General features: G+C 54.2%; 1 protein-coding gene across 6 annotated transcripts in view; it reads right to left on the reverse strand.

Annotated features, from left to right (window-relative positions):
• TOM1L2 (target of myb1 like 2 membrane trafficking protein) overlaps positions 1-20,984 on the reverse strand; it is a 121,245-nt gene that overhangs the window by 15,935 nt on the left and 84,326 nt on the right. For all 6 annotated transcript variants that reach the window (XM_049636859.1, XM_049636858.1, XM_049636856.1 and 3 more), the window contains exons 5-11: positions 19,692-19,826; positions 18,069-18,227; positions 15,234-15,350; positions 5,545-5,678; positions 3,200-3,248; positions 2,278-2,401; positions 374-491 (exon numbers count right to left, since the gene is read on the reverse strand). In XM_049636859.1, the coding sequence (XP_049492816.1) occupies positions 374-491; positions 2,278-2,401; positions 3,200-3,248; positions 5,545-5,678; positions 15,234-15,350; positions 18,069-18,227; positions 19,692-19,826 (836 nt within the window). The remainder of the gene's footprint in view (positions 1-373; positions 492-2,277; positions 2,402-3,199; positions 3,249-5,544; positions 5,679-15,233; positions 15,351-18,068; positions 18,228-19,691; positions 19,827-20,984) is intronic.

The following is a 20,984-nucleotide window of genomic DNA, read 5'->3' on the forward strand; positions in this document are numbered from 1 at the left end:
GCCGTCAGGGAAGCCTCTGCCCACACACTCGGGCAGGAAAACCATGCTGCTAGGCCCTGCCTGGCTGCACCCTCCTAGCTCCTAGTTCCTCTTCAGCAGCAGCACAGGGAGCAGAGAGAATGAGGGGCACTCTCTTGCGGATGGGAGAGATCCGACTACAATCAACCCTGAGGCGGGGAGGTGGGGGTTGGGGGGGGGGGTTGGTGTTCATTCAAAATCTGTGCCTACTGCCAAGTCTTCGCGGCCATATTTCAACGTTCTTGGCAGTCCTGGATCTGGTAAATAAAAGGCGTCTTTGTGTTGGCCTGTGACCAGGCCTGGATCAATCCTCCCCCAATACCTTCCGAGAGCCACTGAAACGGTCCCCACATACGTCTTGCGTTGCTCGGCCAAGGAGTTCCCTCTCGTCTGGGCAAACATGTCAAAGCCATCACGGGGATTACACTGCTGGAGTGAACTGAGGGTGCCACTGACGCTCTCTGTCCCCAAGTCTGCGGCAACAAAACAAAGGAGGGTAGGGTGAGAATAAAATGTGGCCCGTGGGCTTAATGAAGGATCCCCAAGTTAGGAAGCCAGTGGGCAAGTTAGAGTTCTGGGTCAGGCAGGGGGAACATAGGCCTCTCCTCTGCACTCCCAGCCCACCACATGCAGGAGGAGCCACGGTGGGACCCAGATGGGGGACAGAAAAGCCCATCCCCCAGGCTACTCAAGGTGGGCAAAGAGTCCTCATGAATGGAAGCGAGACTGCTGGCAGCGGGGAGGGGCCCAAGGCCAGTACCCCTGTAGATTTCCCACAATTCTCTGACCAGTGCGTGCCTCACTAACTCTGTCAGGATATCTAAGGGCCTGGGTCATGTATTTACTGGACAAATATTTTGCAGGCACCCACCACGTTCAGAGCCAGCTCCTGCGTGCACCAAACTGAATTTGACATGGTCCTCGGCCTAAAGGAGCGCAATGAGTAGCTGGGAGCCAGACAGACAATACCAGTACCTAGCTTGAGACACTGGAAAAGACTCAAAACTGACCCAACAGTGGGGCTTGAAGGCCAAGTGGACTCTGCTGCAGGGAGAAGGGGGAAAGGTAAGTACCAAGGTACAGAACCTGAAGTCCAGGGTGTGTGAAATGAAAAATGCTTGTGGACAGAGACTGAACACTAGAAGGAAGGCAGCTAGGGCACCTGGGTGGCTCACCAGTTAAGTGTCCAACTTTAGCTCAGGTCATGATCTCACAGTTCGTGATTTCGAGCCCCGCATCAGACTCTCTGCTCTCAGTGCAGAGCCCCCTTCCGATCCTGTCTCCCTCTCTCTCTTTCTCAAAAATAAATAAACATTCAAAAAAAGAAAAGAAGGAAGACAGCAGAATTCAGTTTGAATTTTGGATTTTAAATATGGTGGCCATATGCTGGATGGATTCAAGGCAGAGAAATCTGTTCCGAAAGAAAAACAGTAGCTACAAATATATGAGATGCCGAGAAGCCAGGATTATAGTAACTGACAGGCCACTAAATAAAAACCCTGTTTGACTGAAATGGAATAAAGGTATAAAGAGAAATACTAAGAAAAAAAAAGGAAACAGAAAAAAGCAAGACAGAATTTTGCAAGGGCCATGCATTATTATTTCAATACTGTCATTTTGTTATAGATTCGTATCATCCAGCGTATTTGCAGCATCTAGAATCATATACACACTTTCAAACAGAGAAGTGGAAAAGTGGTGAGTTTCTTTTGTTTTAGGTTTCAGGCAGTGGAGCACTTTAGGCTGATGTTAGTTCAAGGAGAGCAAATGTATCAGTGTCATCACTTCCTACTTCCAAGTCTGTGGCAGACATTACCAATCAACTACAGACTCAGCTTCCAAGCTCTGATGTGGCTTCAGCATCCTTCTTAGACCTGTGTCCCAAGTAGCCAATGAGCTAAAACCTATTTGCCATCCTTGGCCTAATTTATATTGAGAAGACAATCACTTTAACCACATGGAATATTCCAGATAAAACACAGCAGCTACCTTTCTTTTAAAGCAAACAACTTCCTGTTCCTTGGAACTCCCTCCACCCCTTCTTTGCAACACAGGTTTAAACTTTTAAGTTTAGGGACAAAAGTCATGAACTAAAAATGGTACAATTGGCCAGGCCTCAGGAATACACTTTCCCACGGATTCCTCAAAATGCTCTCTCTGGGACTTACAACAGAGAGAGAGAAATGGACCCTCAGCCCAGACTCACAATTACGAAGTGGCCTACAAAGGAGACCCTCTTTGTCCCTATGAGACACTTACCCAAGCCTGCAAGCTGGGAGGAGAGAGAAGATGGGGGTGCCGTGTTCCCCACCATTGGGCTCACCACAGCTGGAGACCCCGGCCCCAGGTCTATTAAGTTGTCTTCGGTCACTTCGTTCAGTACCTGCCAGAGCATAAGATAGCGGTGAGCCTCGGAGCCCTGGTGCTGGGCTCCAAAGCCAGCAGGCATCGTGCATGGTCCCCGAGGAAAAGCATCAACGTTTCCCCAATACAGGAACAAGGCAGTCTCCCTCACCTGGGTTTCAGGGAACTTCAAGGGTCCATGGTGGGCCTGGCTGTTAGTGAGCTCTGCATTGGCTCCTCCCCCCACCAAAGGAGGCAGGGCTGAACCAGCCACCAGGACAGTCACTGTCCCAGGAGCTGTAACTTGGGGCTTCTTTGCCACCCTCCTGCCAGGAATGTGCCTGTTAGCTCTTCCTCAGTATCCCACCAACCAGAGCTTGCTCTGTACTTTTTTTTCTGAAGCTTATTTACGTATTGAGAGAGAGAGAGAAAAAGGGCACACACACAAATGGGGGAGGGGGAGGGGCAGAGAGGAGGAGACAGGGAGAGAAAGAATCCCAAGCAGGCTCCAAACAGCCAGCACAGACCTAGACGCAGGGCTCTAACTCATGAACCGCGAGATCGTAACCCAAGCCAAAGTCAGACGCTTAACCAACAGAACCACCCAGGCGCCCTGAACTTGCTCTTTTTTTTTTCTTTTTTAAGTAAACTCTACCCCCAATGTGGTGCTTGAACTCATGACCCCGAGATCAAGAGTTGCACGCTCCACAGACGGAGCCAGTCAGGCGCCCCTAATTGCTCAAATATTGAAGCCCCAATTATAAGAACCAAAGGTGAGACAGAATGGAGATAGGCCTCCCAGCCTCTGGAGATGAGAGAATTCTGAAGGAATACTTACTCCGTTACTGGCATTTTGAACTGATCGGCCTGACCTGTATCGTTCGAACCTAACGGGGAAGGGAAAGCACAGTAAGGGGCGTGACGTGGCACAGTGATGCTCCCTGGTCCCGTGAAGAGCTCCTGGGGACAGAGCCTCCAGGAAAGGAGACCAATCGGGGCCACCTGGGGACCAGGGAAAGTGGATCTCCCCACACACAACTTCACCACGCCTTCCTCCGTAGGGGGCGCTGCCCTGGAGGAGAACCAGCCTCCAGGCTCACCCACAAGCCCGCTGAGGGGAGGGACGAAGGTGCTGGTTGGCACATCCAGGGGACCAAAAGCTCTCCCAGCTGTCCCCTCACATCCTGGGCCCAGAGTGCCCCTCTTGCCCCTAGAGGGGGTGGCTGGGCCAACCACTGTACCTGGGGGGTGCTCAGAGGTCTGTTTGCAAAGCCAGGAGAGACGCGCAGCCCCCTCCCTATTTCACAGAGCCGCGCTAGGAGTGATTAGCCTGTGTCGCTAAAATGCCCCCAGCTCAGCTTGCTGGTGGAAAGGGGGCGGGGCGCACACAGGGCAGACAGCCAGAGGAGGAAGACAAGCACAGGCCCCTGGCAGGGCCAGAGGACTCCCCAGTAGCTGAGGATGGGACTCGGCTTGGAGCGACCACAGTGAGCCTCTCCTGTGGCATACCCAAGTCACTCTCACACCAGGTGGGAACACAAGAGCAATTGTGAGGCACGTGTGTAGGCTGCCCTTGCACTTAAGAGTTCCAAAACGTCATGGGCAAAGCAGTAGCTAAGAGACTTTCTCCAGCCAGAGGCTAGAGATAGCAGGGTTTATGGAGATCTGCTGTCCTTCCACATAGGTCTCCCCACGGGCCGGGGTCAGTGCCTGGTGACCAGTGATCCCCAGGAAGGACCATCTGGTTAGGCGATATGTATCCACTGTGGTCTCAAGAAAGACTTGTGTGTTTTTATGAGCCATGGCCTATAAGGAGAATGGGAGTATCAACCCATCTGGAAAGTTTCTAATCCTGGGGTACCTTTCCCCCACCATCTTCGAGGGACGATTAGTCTTATCAAAAGGTCTCAAGCCAGAATGATACCTCAGGGCTGCTGGCCCAGGCTTTGCTTCTGAATTTGTGGTCAGACTGGGCATGGCTGACTCGGGAAAATGCCCACTTTAGCCCGTCTTCCTATCCTAGGAGGGGCTGAAATGGGTTTAACAGGTGAAAGGCCACGCCCATTGAAAGTAGAGAAACCGGAACCACATGACAAAACTGAGGGGTCTTGGGCTGGGAGTCGAGGCACCCCAGATCTGCTCATCTCCACCAGACACACGAGGCTCCTGGGTAGCTCCACATTCTTACTGCAGAGGTTTCTTTGTCTGTCAGATGGACAAAGGACTCCCCGCCCCCCCCCCCCCATCCCTACTATCACAGTCAAAGCTGAGACAAGGCCCAGGGCTGGGACACCCAGAGCAAAATCACCCTCGAAGTCCCCTAGATGCAAGTTATCTGTCACACTGACCCTAACTGATACCAGGGCCCCATGTCTCCGAGGGCCTCAGACTTAGGAGAAGGTTGGCCTGGTCAAGGTGCTTTCTGGTGCCTTCACTGGGGGAAGCCCAAGGTACAGGCACCGGAGTGATGATATGGGAGCTGTACCTGCCATTACCTCCTACTGACAACTGCTGCTCCCGGGGGAGGCTTTGGAAAAGGAAAAGAATTTTCAAGTTGGTTACCTCAAATCCAAAAATGATTTGGCTGCAGAAAGAACTCAAATGAACGTGTATGTACGCATGTGAGTGTGTGTGTGTGTGTGTGTGTGTGTGTGTGTGTGTGTGTGTGTTTCCCTAAGCAGCAGCATCCGGCACTTACACCCTGCCTTCTTTGGAACACTCCAGACACACTGACATTTGCAAAGGGAGGGAAAAATCTTTTTCTTCTTTTTTTAAAGATGGGAAAGAGGAAATCTTTTTTCCTTAGTAGAGAATCCCCCCCCCCCCCCCCCCCCCCCCCCCCCAATCCTTTTCAAACTCAAAGGATCTTCAAAGGAGCAGGTGCGAAGCTCTGGGGCCCTGCCCTCCCCACCCTTGAGGGGCTGGGGGTACTGGGGAAGGCTGGGCGGCCTGAGGCTTGCAAAGGGCAGAGCCGAATTCCCCACGTCACCTTCCGCCCAGCCGGCCTGGTTCCCAGGAGAACCGGAGAAGCATTTTCCCAGTCAGCCGGGGAACACATTAGCATCTCTGATGACCGTTTTCCAACTCTAATCTCTCCCTCCCCCTCTCTCCATTGTTGAGGAAAGAAATCCCTCTGCCAGGGCACCAGCCTTTCCCAGGGAGAAGAAGGGCCCTAACCCCCACCTCTCGTAGCGGAGGAAGACGTTGTTGAGGTCATCGTTGACGTGCAGCAGCTCCTCGGTGACCTCCTCGTTGGACACGCGGGAGATGAGCTCCACGATGCGCTGCTGCATGGCCCGGCAGGTCCTGTTCAGCTCCTAGGGAACACACGCGCCTCTGGCTAGCCTGCTGGGGACGCTTTTGGTCACATTCCATTTCCTTTGGGAAAATGTGTGCCAATTCTTAAAAGTCACAAAAAGAGTGCACGCTTGTCCAGAAAGCTGGACGTGGGTGGGATGCAAAGTGGAAGGCTCCTCTCTGCCTCCTGTCACCGCAGGGGAAGTAAGCTCTTGTTCAATAGACGGGCAAGCGTCCACAGCTAGCCGTCGTACGTACATCGGTACGTGTTTGCGCAAACCGTTCCTTACATCTATGAACAGGATTCTTTGCAGCTTGCTTTTTCTCTTCAGCAAAATACTCTCGACAACCTTTTTTCCCACGGCTTTGTACAGCCGGCCTCGTCCCTTCGTGTATTATAATACACTTCCCCTTCCCCCCCAACTGCTGGGCATTCAGGCTGAGGCCTCTTTTTGGCCGGCCCAAACACAGCACCAAGGAACATTCGCGCGCACACGTGCTCCTGCATCTGTGCCAGTGCTTCCACAGGACAAGCTACTAGAAGTGGAATTTCTGGGTGAAAGGGCGTGGTCCTTTAGAACACAGACTGGTAACGGCAGAAGACCCTCCAAAAAAAGAGATCAGTTCATTGTACACTCCCGGCAGCCCGACCACACCAGGTGTACTTCGGCGGCGCGTCTGACATTTCGCTGAGGTCTGAGCTCAGCAAGCTCTGATGTTTCTTCCCAGCTGATGACTCTCATGAATTCCCAGTCACCACTGGGGCCCTCTCTACCCCCGGAAGGACTATCCCTCTGAAGACAGACCCTTACCACTTTATAGCCTGGCTACCGAAGGCTTTTCCTGCTCCAGATGGCAGCCTGACTCGGGCTCTCGTTGAAACTTGCCTGTGGAGCTCCCTCACCTACCTGCCAGGGCTCCTTGCCATCCTGTATCCCAGACTGGCCCTGCAGCATCCCTGAGTACAGGAAGAGCCTAAGGACAAAAGCTCCAAGTCCCAATGGGGGTGAAGCAGGGGACAGCTTGTCCCTGCCCACCTAGATGCAGGAGGCAGCTGATGACCCAGTGAATGAAGGGGCTGAGGGCAGGGGCACAGGTCCTTCCTTCTCACAGCTCGGCCTCAAAACCACCTCCTTTTGAAATGTTTCTGGTAGAAGTCACTGCTCTACTCACTGCACATACACGATCTCTGTTCAGCTTTGTATTTCGTCCGGAGCTTGGCTAGAACTAGGTTTCTCCTCCCACTAGACCATAAACTCCATGAGGGAGGTGCCACCATTTATTCCCCCTCATGCCCTGTGCGGAGCCACACGCAGGGAAAAGGCCCAGGAATCATCTGCCGAGTGGACCACAGAGGTGGCCAAAGGCAAAGCAGGGAATCCAGGCACCCAATGGCGCCCTGTAACACTGTGCTCACTGCACATGGGGTGTTATGACCGGGCTCCTGGTCTGCCTCACGCTCTACACTCTACACTGAAGCTTCTTGAGGGCAGAGATGGCATCCTTTGTCCCTGTTTCTCCAGTACCCATGACTGACACGTAGGAGCTACTCCCTAAATGCTCCAGGGAGAATTACTGAAGGCAAGTTGCATTCCTTCTGTCCACACTCGGTCCAAGGCACCGAAATAGTGTTCCCTTACACGCATTCACACACACATTCTTGCTTCACCACTGAAGGGGGGGGGGGGATGCGTGTCCTAGGCTTGATCCTGCAGGTAAGAGCAAGGTCGGGACTTCGACAGACCTGTCCATCACAGAATAAGTAGACCATGACCAGCCAGACACCAGGCCTGGACACGGCTTCTGCTGTCACCCCTCCCCTGGCTGCTCGGCCTGCGGGGGCTGCTTCCCCAAGAGCGGAGGCAGCTGAGGAAAGCAGCTCAGCCCACGTGGGTCAGCCCAGAATCACCCCACTCCAGCTGTAATTTCCAAGACAGAAGGTATCTAGATTTAGACAGCTGGGTACAAACTAGTCTGGTGTTTACCGGCAGAAAAACAGCTTCATCTGGAGATTCTCTGGCTTGTTGCACCCGGTCTCTCTGGTTATGGAAACACTGCCTTGGTCATGGGTCTACCCAGTTGCTGGCCCTCTGTAGAGTTAGAATGCTAATGTTTCTCTTGGTTCTAGGGACAGCAAGCCCAGTGTCTAGATCTTCTAATTTTCTCTATGAACAGATTCCCACTCTTGGTTCTCCTAAGACCCCCATTCTTTGTTTGGGAGAAGGCAGGACCATCCTGGAAATAGGAGGCTCCCAGGAAATCACTGGATAGTCAAAACTCCTCTCTCCCTACCCTCGAGCTGGTACTTCCGGTGCCAGCTGAGCCCTGGCCAGATCAGCCCAGGCAGGGAGTGGCATTCCCACCAGCAGGAGATGCAGAGGAGGGGAGGTCAGAAGCAGGCTGAGGCTGGAGGAAGAAGGATGGGGGCCTGGACTCTACGGTGCTCTGAGTCCTCGGTGCATGCAAACCACCAGCTCCCCATCACTGTCCTCGCTCAGTTATCCACATCAGCTTAGCCTTCTACCTAGCACTCTCTCCACTCAGAGAATGGGGAATTCTCCTTCACCTAGAATCTAATTTTCCCTCTCCAGGACTCATCCCAGGCCCCAGCAACCCAGTAGTAAGCACTTATAAACATACAGCCATGTGTCTGAATAACAAGAGGCAAATACCAAAAATGAATTGCACAAGACATTATATCCAGTAAAGAGTGAAATACCACAAAATGGCCACTCTCTACCATTGTGAATGGCTCGTATCCCCAGGCCGGCCAGGGGAGGGGCATTCAGGAACTGGCCTGGGACTTGGAGCCTTTCCAGAACTCGAGTGATGGACCGTCACAATAACTGCCATGGGTGCTGGTGGACACTCACAGGTCAAATCCAGTCACCACAGGAACAGTCAAAGCCAGAGGCCCAGTGGAAACCCAAATTACAGACACAAAGTACACTCATGAGTGAGGGCTAAAATGAAGCCAGGCCATCAACATAAAACAAAACAAAACGAAACCCCACAGAGGCACTTATGAAAGAAGCCATCACAGTAGATCGCATGAAGGATTCCGGGAGCCAGGGCTGACGTGAACGGTATAAATGACTGTAGTATTTCTAATACACTGTTAGAGTTCAAGGAGCACCTGCTTAGGGCCAAGAAGGAAACACGGATTTAGATGAACTTTAAAAGACCAGCCCCCGTCAACCAAAAGAAAAAAGAAGCTTGGCCATTCTCGGGTAGCAGATCCTGCCCAGCGCTTTGGAAGACACGCCAGAGACCAGCCAAAGAGCATGGGAATGGAGGAGTGGGAGAGACGGAGCCCGGGGACACAGGAGGCCGGGCAGTGGACAGAGCAAAGAGGCGCAGCGCCTGCCTCTCTGCTGTCTGCCAGGACCCCTTTCTGGGCCACCCTGTCACTCCCTCTCCCTGGGTGAGGGCGTGCCTGGTATAGAGGAGACCGGCACTCAAGGTGTTTGCCAAAGATCTCTGAGGAGCAAAAGGAGCTCGATCTTTTCTGGAGACTCCCCCCAACCCCAACCTTCTCAAGACTTCCACAGCACTCTGGACATACCTCTACTCGGGGCTGCGGCCCCAGGTCGCCAGAGCCCCTCCATCAGAGCCTCAAATAAGCGAAGACCAGCCCTTACCCCCACCCTAACCACTGGAAGCCTGCGAACGCAGAGCAGCCCTCAAGGATGGTCTACCGGAACCCACGGAGAACCGAACCAGATCCCTCAGAAGATGGCAGGGAGCGTCTCAGTAACATGGCTCCAAATGCCCAAAGCACAGAACCACTAGATGAAAAAGGGCAGGGCTGGATTCAGTCTCCCCCCACGGAGCCCAGGCCCTCCCGTGTGCTGGGAACCAAGTGGCAGGCAGCAAGCAGCCATGACTGACTAGATCAGCTCTCCGAGCCTCCAGCACCCTCTGGAACTGTTTCTCTCCGGGGAAGGAAAAGGGGGTCAGCGAAGTGCTGAAGCTCTGCAGAGTGCCACTAAAGTGCCTCCACGGCATGGGGTTTTGGGACACCCCACCCTACGGCAGCTTTTATCTATTTTAAACAGTACAAGGGCGTCTGAGTGGCTCAGTCGGTTAAGTATCCAACTCTTGGTTTCTGCTCAGGTCATGACCTCACGTTCACGGAATCGAGCCCCGAGTCCGGGTCTGCACTGACATGGCAGGAGCCTGCTTGGGATTCTCTCTCTCTCCCCCTCGCTCTCTGCCCATCCCCCGCTCATGCTTTCTCACACGCTCTCTCTCAAAATAAATAAACCCTGCGGTTCTCTGGAGAATTTTACTGGTGGAGAAAAGGGTTCCATTACTTTACAGAAGCGTTTGGAAAGTGCTAGAGGATTTCTGAGACCTCTCCTGGCTCTAATATTACGACTCAGCTCTTGGGAAGAATGAGACCCAAGGGCAGAGAATGTGTGATCTCATGAACTGCAGGAACCAGAAACACCTGCTCTGAGCTTGTACTTGCTGCCTTGCTCCCACAGCCTCCAGCTGGCGTGGGCAGAGAGATGGCCCCCGACCCACCCCATGGGCAAAGCCTCTGTGGCCCAACCCGAGAGAGGTCCCCAGGCACCTCCCAAAGAGCTTTGCCTAAACTGGCCCAGAGAGTCTGGCCTGGAGCTTCTAAATCAAGGATGTCCAAGGGTCTCTGCACAGAGAAAGTTTTACCATCTCCTTCCTTCAAGTTTTTTTAATTTTTTCTTTTTTCAACGTTTTTTATTTATTTTTGGGACAGAGAGAGAGACAGAGCATGAACAGGGGAGGGGCAGAGAGAGAGGGAGACACAGAATCGGAAACAGGCTCCAGGCTCCGAGCCATCAGACCAGAGCCTGACGCGGGGCTCGAACTCATGGACCGCGAGATCGTGACCTGGCTGAAGTCGGACGCTTAACCGACTGCGCCACCCAGGCGCCCCATTCTTCAAGTTTTTAAGTCACCACCTTCTTTTTCTGTTTGTTTAATTTTAAAGAATCTCCACACCCAACGTGGGGCTCGAACTTCACAACCCCGAGACCAAGAGTTGCAAGCTCCACTGAATGAGCCAGCCAGCACTGAATGTGACCCTAGGTCATCATCATTTTTTTTTCTTTAATGTTTGTTTATTTTTGAAAGGGAGAGAGTGAGCACAAGAATGGAGTGGGGGCACAGACACAGGGAGACAGAGGATCCCAAGAGGGCTCCTCCCTGACAGCAGAGAGCCGGCGCAGAGCTCAAACTCAGAAACCGCGAGATCAAGACACGGGCCAAAGTAGGATGCTTAAGTGACTGAGCCACCCCGGCGCTCCCATCGTCTTAAAATAAACAAACAGTGAGAAAAAAGACAGAGATCAAAGGGGAGAGAAGAACCAGAATGTTGAGATTTCTGCCACCAACCACCAGCTGGCCGCCTGCATGACCTTCATGGGGTCACACGCAGCCAGACCCAGGGCAGGCGCAGCTGGGGAGACCTTCCTCTGCCTACCTCCATCTCTAAACCAACCAAACGGAGCGACTTTCTTCTGGCCCGAAGTCTTGCCCAGGTCGTCCTTCCCACTGTGCAACAGCCAGGACAGGAATTTCCTACGTGTTGAAGATTTCGGCTTCTCAACAGAGGAGGAGAACAGCTGGTCAGTGTTCTTTGTGCGAAAGCCCTCCATCGATCAGAACGTATTAAAATATCCTCTTTCTGTCTAATTAATCCCAATGCCTTTATCTTTTCTTCAAGGGACATTCTCATCCCCACCTCATAAAACAATCTTTTAATCATCTTTATGGATTTCCTCTGAACCCTCTCCAAGTTCTAAGGAGCACGGAACAAGGTCCTGAAGATCTCTTTTCTATAGCTGCAAAGGAAGGCGGGGGGGGAAGGAGGAGAAACTCTTTGTTGAAGAGAAGGGGGGATAATGAAGCTAAACATGTAGAATAAACTAGATTTCTCTAGAGAAAATGGTCCTGGACATCCTGGTTTTTGCTGAAATGATGCAAGACGCAAGAGGGGATATACCATCTGCTACTTGAAGAAACAATGTGGAGGAGGGCTTCTTTTATTATCTGACGGATGGCCACGCAGGAATGCCCAATTTTGGCATCGCTGGATTAATTAAAAGTTATTACTATTTGAAGACAAAGCTCAAGAGGCTAATTTGGGAGAGACAGAGAATACCGAATGACAGCCTCGGGATCTTTTAAAGATTTCAAACACTGGACTCACGGGCTGCGGCTAAGGACGTGAACTCTAGCAGACACAGATGGCAGTCTCAAATTTCAGGCCCGGACCCAAGTGCCCACACACAGGATGGGGGAAGACCTGGCTTACCGGCCATATGAGGAAGAGATGGAAGGTTTTGTGTTGATGGAAATGCTCTCGATTTACAGCACCCGACTCCTGCTGAGAACTGACAGGTCATCTACGAGGTGGGCGGCCAACAGCCACGTTTGTCCCACACAGGGACCGGGCCGTGGAAGGGCTTATGGCAGTCCTCAAACATTTAAGGACCCACCTCGCCAAAGAAGACTTTGTTTTGTTCTGTCGTCAAAGATGACAGACCAGGGTAGCAGCTACAGGGAGACAGACTTTAGCTCGCTGTATAGAAGGGGGTGCCGATAATAATCACGGGGGCTCCAACTTGCGTATGATGGGCTTGTGCGCCACCTCGAGCGGACGATTCCTACCCTTCTGAGTGTGATCACTCTGGGCCCTGAGGGATAGGCGACTGGCCCAGTGTCGCCCAGCCTGTCAGCGGGAGGGCCTGGATGTGAACCCGGTGGCTCTTGCTGCCTCGCCGCGGCGCTTCCCAAAGTCTAACTAGGACGTGCATTTGGAAACGAAGTGCTTCCATGGGCTCACGTGAACAGCCTGTCGTGTCAAGAAGATGTTAAGGAAGATGAGGCAGGCACACCAGGCAACACGCTGTAGGTGGAATCCGAGCACATGTGTGGAGCCGGACTGCCGAGGACGACTCTCCCAGCTCAGGGAGTGGAGGATCCCACACGGCACAGTGTTCCCTCCGGGCACCCTGCCTCAGTTTCCCTCAGGGTCTCCGGCTACGCTGACAGCACAGCATGAGGAGTGGCCTCCGCTTCCCTTGAAGCAAATGGCTCTCCTGCTGAGGTTCGCTGTGGCTCTGCTCAAGGCCACACCTGAAAATGCTCTGCTAGGCACAGGAAGCAATCGGGACATTCCCGCCCATGGTTATGGTCGCCACACCGATACGTCCCGGGACCGACACCTACAATTTCCTCTCTTTGCATCTCCTCCTACCCAGAGGTTTACACTCCAATCGGGAGCAGCTTCTGTTGGCGTGAACATTTGGGGTGGTGACAAATGGGTTTATTTCCATGGCCCTGGCCAGCACTGTGAGCTTTGGACAGCTTCTACCCTGAGCAATCTGGCTGCCCTCCAGCTCAACTGAGGGGTCCTCGGGGCACATTCCAATCCCATCACTTTCCAAGCAGATGGTGGCATTTTCCCATGTGGCAGTCTCGCTGTCTGGGGTGGCCCTGGCCTTTGGGAGCCCCTGCCCAGCTGGCTCCAACTGTCCCAGGAAGAAGAAGAGGGAAGATGTCAAGAATGACTGAGGAGCGAGGCCGGTGGCAAGGAGAGCCGTGGCTGTTCACACAGAGCTGCCCAACTCCTGAATCTCCCGTGTTGGAAGGCCAGCCTCCCACTGGCACCCGGAGTCGTTCCTTCTCTGTTTGATTTATACGATAGCAGGGAGGGCTGGTAGGCTTGGAGTTGGAACAAAACAGAGGGAAGGAAAACGTCATGGGAAGCAACCTATTTTTGAAAACTGTGAGCTGATGCCAGGAGATTAGGTTCTGTTTGTCTTGGCTGATGGGCTTGTTTAAACACACACACACACACACACACACACACACACACACGCACGCATGCACGGAGTATGCTTGCTGTCTGGGTCTGCTATGGCTGTCTGGAAGCATGCTGGCTTTGTTCGGCCCACCCCCTGCTGCCAGGAGCTCAGCTCTGTCCACTGCAAACCCCCTGTCAGCAGGAATTCGGACGCTGACACAGCACAACGCTGCCTCAAGAGGCCCTCTCAGTTTCTCGATTGTTTCTGGACTGCTCTCAGATTCCAGTGCCTGGAAGAACTCCCCCTGCAGGCTGGGAATGGAGGTCAGTGACACATTAAGGGGACACTGGGTCCCCTGCAGTGGAAAGCTGGACCTGCCAAACTGAGGCCAACCTGGTCTGCTGCAGGTGTCAGGGGTGAGGTCTGTGAGAGGCCGCTCAGGGCTCCTCGTTCGGGCCGGTTGAGAGTACTCGGTTCGGCTTCAAGAGCAACCCGATGTCACGGCTTCGTGGAGAGGAGCTGTTTCCTGTCTGCCTCCCGCACCAGGCTGGGAGCTCCTCCAGAGCAGAGACCACACTCCATGCACCTCCGCTTTGCTCCGTGTCAGGCCCAGAACAGGCCTTCACCCACCCTCACCTCACCTCCTTAGGAGCCGACGGCTTCCCAGGAGGAAGCAGGCACAACAAGAGGCTGCCTGGGACGAGGTCACTTTCGCTGTGCACACTGCTGAAAGGCAGGGCCATCAGAGCCGGGCCTTCATAGGCTGCGAGCTGTGTGCCAGCAGCAGGGTGGGAGGTGCGGCGCCTGGGGGGCCAAGACTGACGACTCTGAGCGCCAGACAAGAACAGCAGAAGCAGGCACGTCGTGAGGCACTCCTGCCAGCTTGCCAAGCCAGTCTGGCTCCTGACCTGTTTACTCAAGCATCTTGCCTCCCGCTGAAAAGATCCTGGCACCTGCAGTTTATGGCACCCTTTCTCCACGCCTCCAGAAGGTCACTGCTTCTAAGGGCAGTGCGGGTGCCATTTTCTACAAGTGCCAGAGTCGTCTGAGATGGGTGTGGTGGAGATCTGGTCACTAGCTTTGGATCTGGCTGGCTCAGACACTAGTCTGAGGGCGGCCCTGCAGGCTGGCCCTGCTACTGGACCCCTCTCGGTCATGCCCCCAGACCCACTCGGTGTCCAGGGGGCGAAGAGGCCAGTTAGCAACGGGTCCTCAGGAACCATAATGTTGGCGACCCCAGCCCAGAATCCTCAGTATTCAGTAAAAGAAAAGGAGCTTCTATTTAATTTCAGTCTCAGGAGTCTCTGGGGGATAAAGTGTGGCTAGAAGGGCTCCCTCGTGTAGGAAAGGTTGAGGAGGTCCTGTCACAAATGTTTACGACATAATGTTGAGGAAGCAAAGCGATACACAAAACGGGGCACATAATAGGATCTCAACTACACCTGAAGTGAAAACAAACGTGAAAAAAATGCATCAAAACATCGACAGGGGTTACTTGTGGGTGCTGGAATCAAAGAAAATGAGTTATCTTCTTCCTTATACTTCCTTCATCTTTTGAGGGGCACGTGTTCTGCAGTCGGCAATTTATTATCAGGGCCAAGATGTTATAAAGGCAAATAAAAAGGAGAGCCTGGTGCTGGCATCTGATCGCTGCCAGGAAGCATGAGGCTGAGTGTGAGCCTACATGTCCCTTCCCATGACAGTCCCCCCGGGCTCCGCTCCTGCCTCACTGCCGCTTCCCCAGGTCCAGACCTTCCACAAGATGAGGCCCCCCCTCACCTGCAGCAACTCCAGATCGGACGAATCCTCCTGCCCGGGGACCATCTCTGTTAACATCTCAGACATGACTTTTGTGTTTCCTCGAACGACGTCCAGTTCACTCCGAAGCCTGGCAATCTGTTAGGCCGGGGAGGTGGGAGTGGGGAGGAAAGCAGGAAGGAGAGGTCAGTCAACCTGAACCTGTCTGGTGACAGTCCCATTCACTGTGACATGTAGGTCACTCCTCTGCATGTGCTGGGCAGAAGGCGGCTTCTTATCTCACTCTGGTCTGGGTGTGAGAGCAACGGCAGCTCTAAGGGAGAAGCGAATGCGGGAGTGAGGCCACCCCCACGGGGCCCTTGGTTAACCAAGAGTTTGTCACAGGTGACTCTGCTATGACACTGAGGCAGCGCTGTACAGGGAAAGAGCGCCGGGTCCAGTGGGGACTGAGCTGGCTTGTGGCTCGGCCCTCCCACAGCAAGACTCTGAGTGGGGCATTAATCTCCCCAGGCCTCCGTCCCTATTCTTGCCAGTGAACGTGGTGGAGTGTGTGATCCCCAAAGGCTCTTCAGGACTGGGATCCTCATAAAGAACCCCCTCGTTATAGACTCTGGCCCCAGGAGTGCACAATCTAAGCACTATGGTCCTCTGAGAGGCTGGCTGGCGTTAGCTGCACTTTCCCAGTGTGGCAAGAATGAGGCAGAGGGACCAAAAGAAGACTCCAGGGGAGACCCCCTTGCAAGTCAGCTCCCTACCAAGGTCCCCATGAAAACTACCTGACCTTCCCATCCGACAGAGCTCCCCAAGGCCTGGGCCTGGGCCCTCTTTCTTGCAGGAGGGACACCGTAAAGGACGGGTGTTAATCTGAGCCTCAGTTCCTCAGCTACGGAAAGGTGAAAACGACGGCCTCACAGGGCTGCTGTGAGTAACCCAAGTGAAACCCTGGCAAGGTGCTGGCCCACAGGCACCCAGGATCGATCCCTTTTCCACTAAAACATCCAGAGAACTGGATTTGCTATGGCTCTTAACTGCGCTTTGACCTAATTCAAATGACACCTTCTCTCCTCACTGAAGCCTTTTCTGACTCTCCCCTGCCCTCCCTGAGGCAGAACCAAGCAGCGCACCTCCTACCGCAGACCCCCGCCCCTGTCCTGGCTGACCTCCTGGGGACGGGGACTCTGCTGAGTTGAGGTCTGCACTCCGAGCACAGGGATAGCGCCAGGAGACTTCGATAAGTATGTACTGGATGGAAAATGGACAAACGGTCAATGAGAGCATTGGGTGAGATCCCTAGAGGCTCTTCTCCCCTCCGGTTCCGCCCAGTGGGCCAAGTCCTCCCCAGTCTTAGCCAGAAGAGCTTTCTGACCCTGGAAGCTCAGGAACGCAACAGACACCACATGGGACCAGAAGGGTCCTCAAAGCCAGGCCGCTCTTCCATTCTCCCCCTTCTCGCCCATTCTAGCCCCTCCTCCAGACTGTTCTGGCTGCTGGCAGGGCTGTTCCCAAGCTCCCACGCAACCGGCAGAGAGTCAGTGGAGGGTCTCAGTGACCATCCAACTCCAGACATGTCAGACTTCCCTCCGGGCAGAAAGGGACACGGTTCTGCCCGTAGCAGCAGAGCCTGCCGCCAGAGACCCTCTTCCCCAGGGCTTCCCTTCTGGGGACAGGTCCTGGCCACTGTGAGTAGTGAGAAAGGGCAGAATGGAGTGAACCGAATAGCACTTTGTTGTACGGCCCGTGTTTTAGCTGTGGGTTTCGACCTCCTCTCCTCAACAGGGCACGCGGCACTCGGGGGGACTATCACGAGGCCACCCCATCCAGCTGCCCGACAAGCTCATGACTGCTCCGGGGGTGGGTAAGAGGAAGAACCACCGCCCCGTTCTACTAACAGTCGACGGAGGTTAAAGTGACCCAGCCGAAGCCTCACAGTGAGGAGCAGAGTGGGGACTCAAGTCCAGGCCCGTCTGACCTCCAGCTCACCTCCTCCTGCTCGCCTCCTCGGGGCCGCCAGAGAACGGAAACGTGAGCAACCCCGGCACAACACCTCAGTTAACCACGCCTCATCGCTTGACCCCTCTGTCTACATGGGCTTCCGTAAATAATGACGTTGTCACAAACACTGGAATGGATTTTCTTTTTTCAAGTCTGATCAGTTCTCAAATTTTACTGAATGGCAATTCTACAGATTCAGCTAAATACTAGCCTCCACGACTCGTCTAAAAAAATCCAGGTTGGGATTTCAATGGCATTGGCCTCTCAGGAAATAACTCAGGGAAGGTGGGCAGGGTTTGTAATAAAGGCAGGAAGAATGCTTCCTAAGGGCCTTCCTCATCCCGGCCTCGGCCTCACGGCACCTTGCTGAGCAGGTCACCGGCCTCTGATGGCTGACGCCTCTTACAGGATCAATCCAAACCGCTCCGCGTGACTCACGAGGCTGTTCACAACGCAACTCCACGGCTGTGCGCTGGCCTCACCCTCTGCCTCTCCGATCCTGCACCTGCACTGATCCCCCAAACCCTCCACCTGCTGCTCCCTCGAGCGCCCCGCTCCTCCACGCCTCCGGCGCACGCCTTGTCAGACAAGCCCCGCTCCGGCTTCGAGAGCCTCAGCAGCGTCGGCTCCCGGGGCTGCCCTCCAGGTAGCACTAACTCTCAGCTCCTGCTCCCGCAACCGCACCACCACACCTTCCACGCAGCCTCTGCACCCGTCTCCCCACTGCACGGCGGGCCCTCCCTTCCGTCTGTGGGTCGCGGACACTAGCACAGTGCCTGGTCAGGGAAAGCATCCATACGTCTCCAGGAAGGGCGCGCGAAGACAGTCGGCCGACTTGCCTGTGGCCTGGAAGCGTGCGAGTACCTGTTCTGAGTTGGCCGTGATGGGGCCGGTCACGCTCAGAGCCGGGGCCTGCGGAGCGGAGTAGGGAGCAGGAGGAGGCGAGGAATAGGAGCTGGCACTCGTCCTCTGCTGCGACTGGGGCCTGGGCACGGTTGCGGCCGGATCCACTTCGGGGACGCTCTGGCACGGCAACAACAAAGTCCTCTGTTCACCTGGGCTGCCCGTGCAGCTGGGCCCGGCGCCTACCCGCCCCGGCAGCCCCTCCCGCCACAGCCACCTGCAGGGAGGCAGCGGGCCTGGCTCTACGGCTCACCTGTGAGGCTCGGGGAATCCCTGCCCCTCCTGCACCCAGTCTCTCCTTCCACAAATGGGGGGTACCAAGGGCTCCTCCCTCTACTTACCTCCCAGACAAACCAAGCAACTCAGAAAGGCAGCGCCGAGGGCACCCCGTGAGAGCTCTGGTCAGGGTTCCCGTTATTAGGGCCCCCTCAGAATCTGAGTGGAGGGGGGCTGCTATGAAGTTTTGCTAATCACACATCCCTATCTGGTACCAGAAGATTATATTTTGGCCTTTACAAGTAAACTACTATAAATAGCAATTACGCAATTTACCGAATGTTCTTTGTAATTATAAGCACAAAACAATGCTGTTCTGTGTCATTATTAGAAAAATAAAACAGGTTACGTTTATTCCACAAGGCATGGTAAGTGGTTTGGAGGGATCATAATGAGAACAAAGCTTTGCAAAGTAGAATTCCTTATGCTTTCCCTTTTGAGCATCTCAGAAAGCCTCGAACGTTAACTGTGTTCATGGAAGAGACCTGCACAGGCACTCTGGACTCTTTGTCCCCATTTTGGAGATGGGCAGATGGGGCCAGCGAGGCAGAGTGTGTGTGCTGGCACAAGGCGCCTCTCTCCCAGATCCTGGAGCTTCCTGGCTCCCCCCTGGGGCCGGGCGCTGATTTCCACCCAGTAGAGGTACTAGCTTCCCAGGATGAACGGTCACCATCACCTGCGTGCTTCTCGTTCTGAAGCACAGAGCTGCCTCACGTTGTAAGAGGCTTCGATGGGAGGAGGCCTTCTCTGGGCTTTGAATTCCAAGGCTGGAGGAATTCAAGCATGTCTGGATTGACACCGAACACTCAGTTCAAAACAGAATTTAGATCCATTTGGCTTGTACAGTCTAAAAAACTGAAAGCTGCCCTCTGCCCCACGATCGGTGATGTCACCAGCTCCTCTGCACTGCCACGGACACGGAGGTGCTCCGGCACTCCCAAAGGGAGATTCCTGGGCCCTCGGAAAAGCGGGTGCTAGTGACCCTCACGGGATGGGCCCTCACAGGCTGGCTCCACCCAAGCAGCCATTTCCAGGAAAATCTCGGAACCGATCCCTCTGTTACATCCTCCTTGCACAGTCAGATGAGAACTGGGAGCGGGGGTGGGGGAAGACACTGCTGCCACTTAATCACCAGCCAACCAGCCGTCTCACTCCTGCATTCCCCTTGTTATTAAAAAGAAATGCCCTCGAGCTTTAAGAACGCGTGATGACAAGCTGAATAATTCAAACGGAGCAGCAGAAGGGTGGTGGCAGTGGCCTGCCCGTTCTGCAGTAGGTCTTTCTAGAGAACGCCAGCTGGAAGCTTACCCGCTGTGGTGTGTGTATGGGAGACAGAGCGTCCAAGTCTGCCATGGGAAACTCGACCCCTTTCCTCTTCAGCTCCTCGTATATATGCACAACGCCGGTGAGGTCAGGACTGCTTCGAAAGGCATCAGCCCACGCCTGGGAGGATGAAAGAGGGCCTGTCAGGAAGCATTTCTCACCAAGGGCAGCCCAGGTCCTCTCTCAGAGGCCAGTGCCCTCCGACCCTCAAATGCCAATCATGCTGGCCAAACCCACTCTGCCCCCGCGCCCCCGCCAGCGCTGCCATGACGGGGCTGGCGAAATCTGGGTTTTCAATGGTGCTGTTGAGCATGAACAAAAACACAAAAACTTAATTCAGCGTGTAGCATTTCCTTGGAGAAGATGCGGAGAAGTAACACCTAAGCACTGTGACGCATCCTAAAATGCGGGCATTTCCCTAATCGCCGGGAAATCAATTCCTGGCGCTGCTTAGCTGAAGGGCGTGCGGAGGCTGCCTCGCTGCCGTGCCCGCGGGATGCCATCGGGACTGGAGTGCCGCGGCTCTGCTCGGCAGAGCTCCCGTGGGCGGAGGCGGGAACCGTAGGCAAATTGAGCAGAAAGGAAAGGAGAAATTGATGTGTGGCGGAAATAAAGGCTAATGCAAGGTCTCCTCAGTGGCTCAGAGAGCGCAAAAGCGGAGACCACCTCGCCTGGCCGGAAAGGGGAGGTGGCAGAGGCTCAGGGGAGGGAGAGCCCGGAGCTGCCCACCGTGGCAACGCCCACGTGCCCACATCGGAGAAGCCATTGGAAAGCACGGCCACAAGAGCCCCTTCGCTGAAAACACAACACAGAGAGCAAAGAACGGATATCCCAATAGACACTGATCACTGATTCGTGACACTCAAAAAAAAATTTAAATATTTGGTTCTTTGGAAGTTGCAGGATCAAAAAAAAAACAAAAAAAAACCAGCAGCATCTCCAAAGGGCTCCCCCAAAACAAAGCCCAGCTCTTCAAAACGGTCCTGTCACCCTATACGTACCCAGAAGAGGCGGCGCGGCGTCTCGCGCCCACGGTTCCGTTGCCAATTCTGCTGTTGTCACAAGCATTTCCCTGCCTCCCTGGCTCTAGCACTGCGTTCCAACCAATCCTGAGGCAGCCCCAGAAACTCTATCTCTAACCACCAGACCCACTTGAAGTTAAAAGGTCAGTTTCCAAAAAGCCTTGCTCATCACGACTGATACATCGCACCACAAACATTACCGTCAGCCCGGCTTCCTTGATCCATTTATCGAATGTGCACACTCAGGGATTTAATG

Source organism: Panthera uncia, chromosome E1 (genome assembly GCF_023721935.1).
Source record: "Panthera uncia isolate 11264 chromosome E1, Puncia_PCG_1.0, whole genome shotgun sequence".
Taxonomy (NCBI): Eukaryota; Metazoa; Chordata; class Mammalia; order Carnivora; family Felidae; genus Panthera; species Panthera uncia.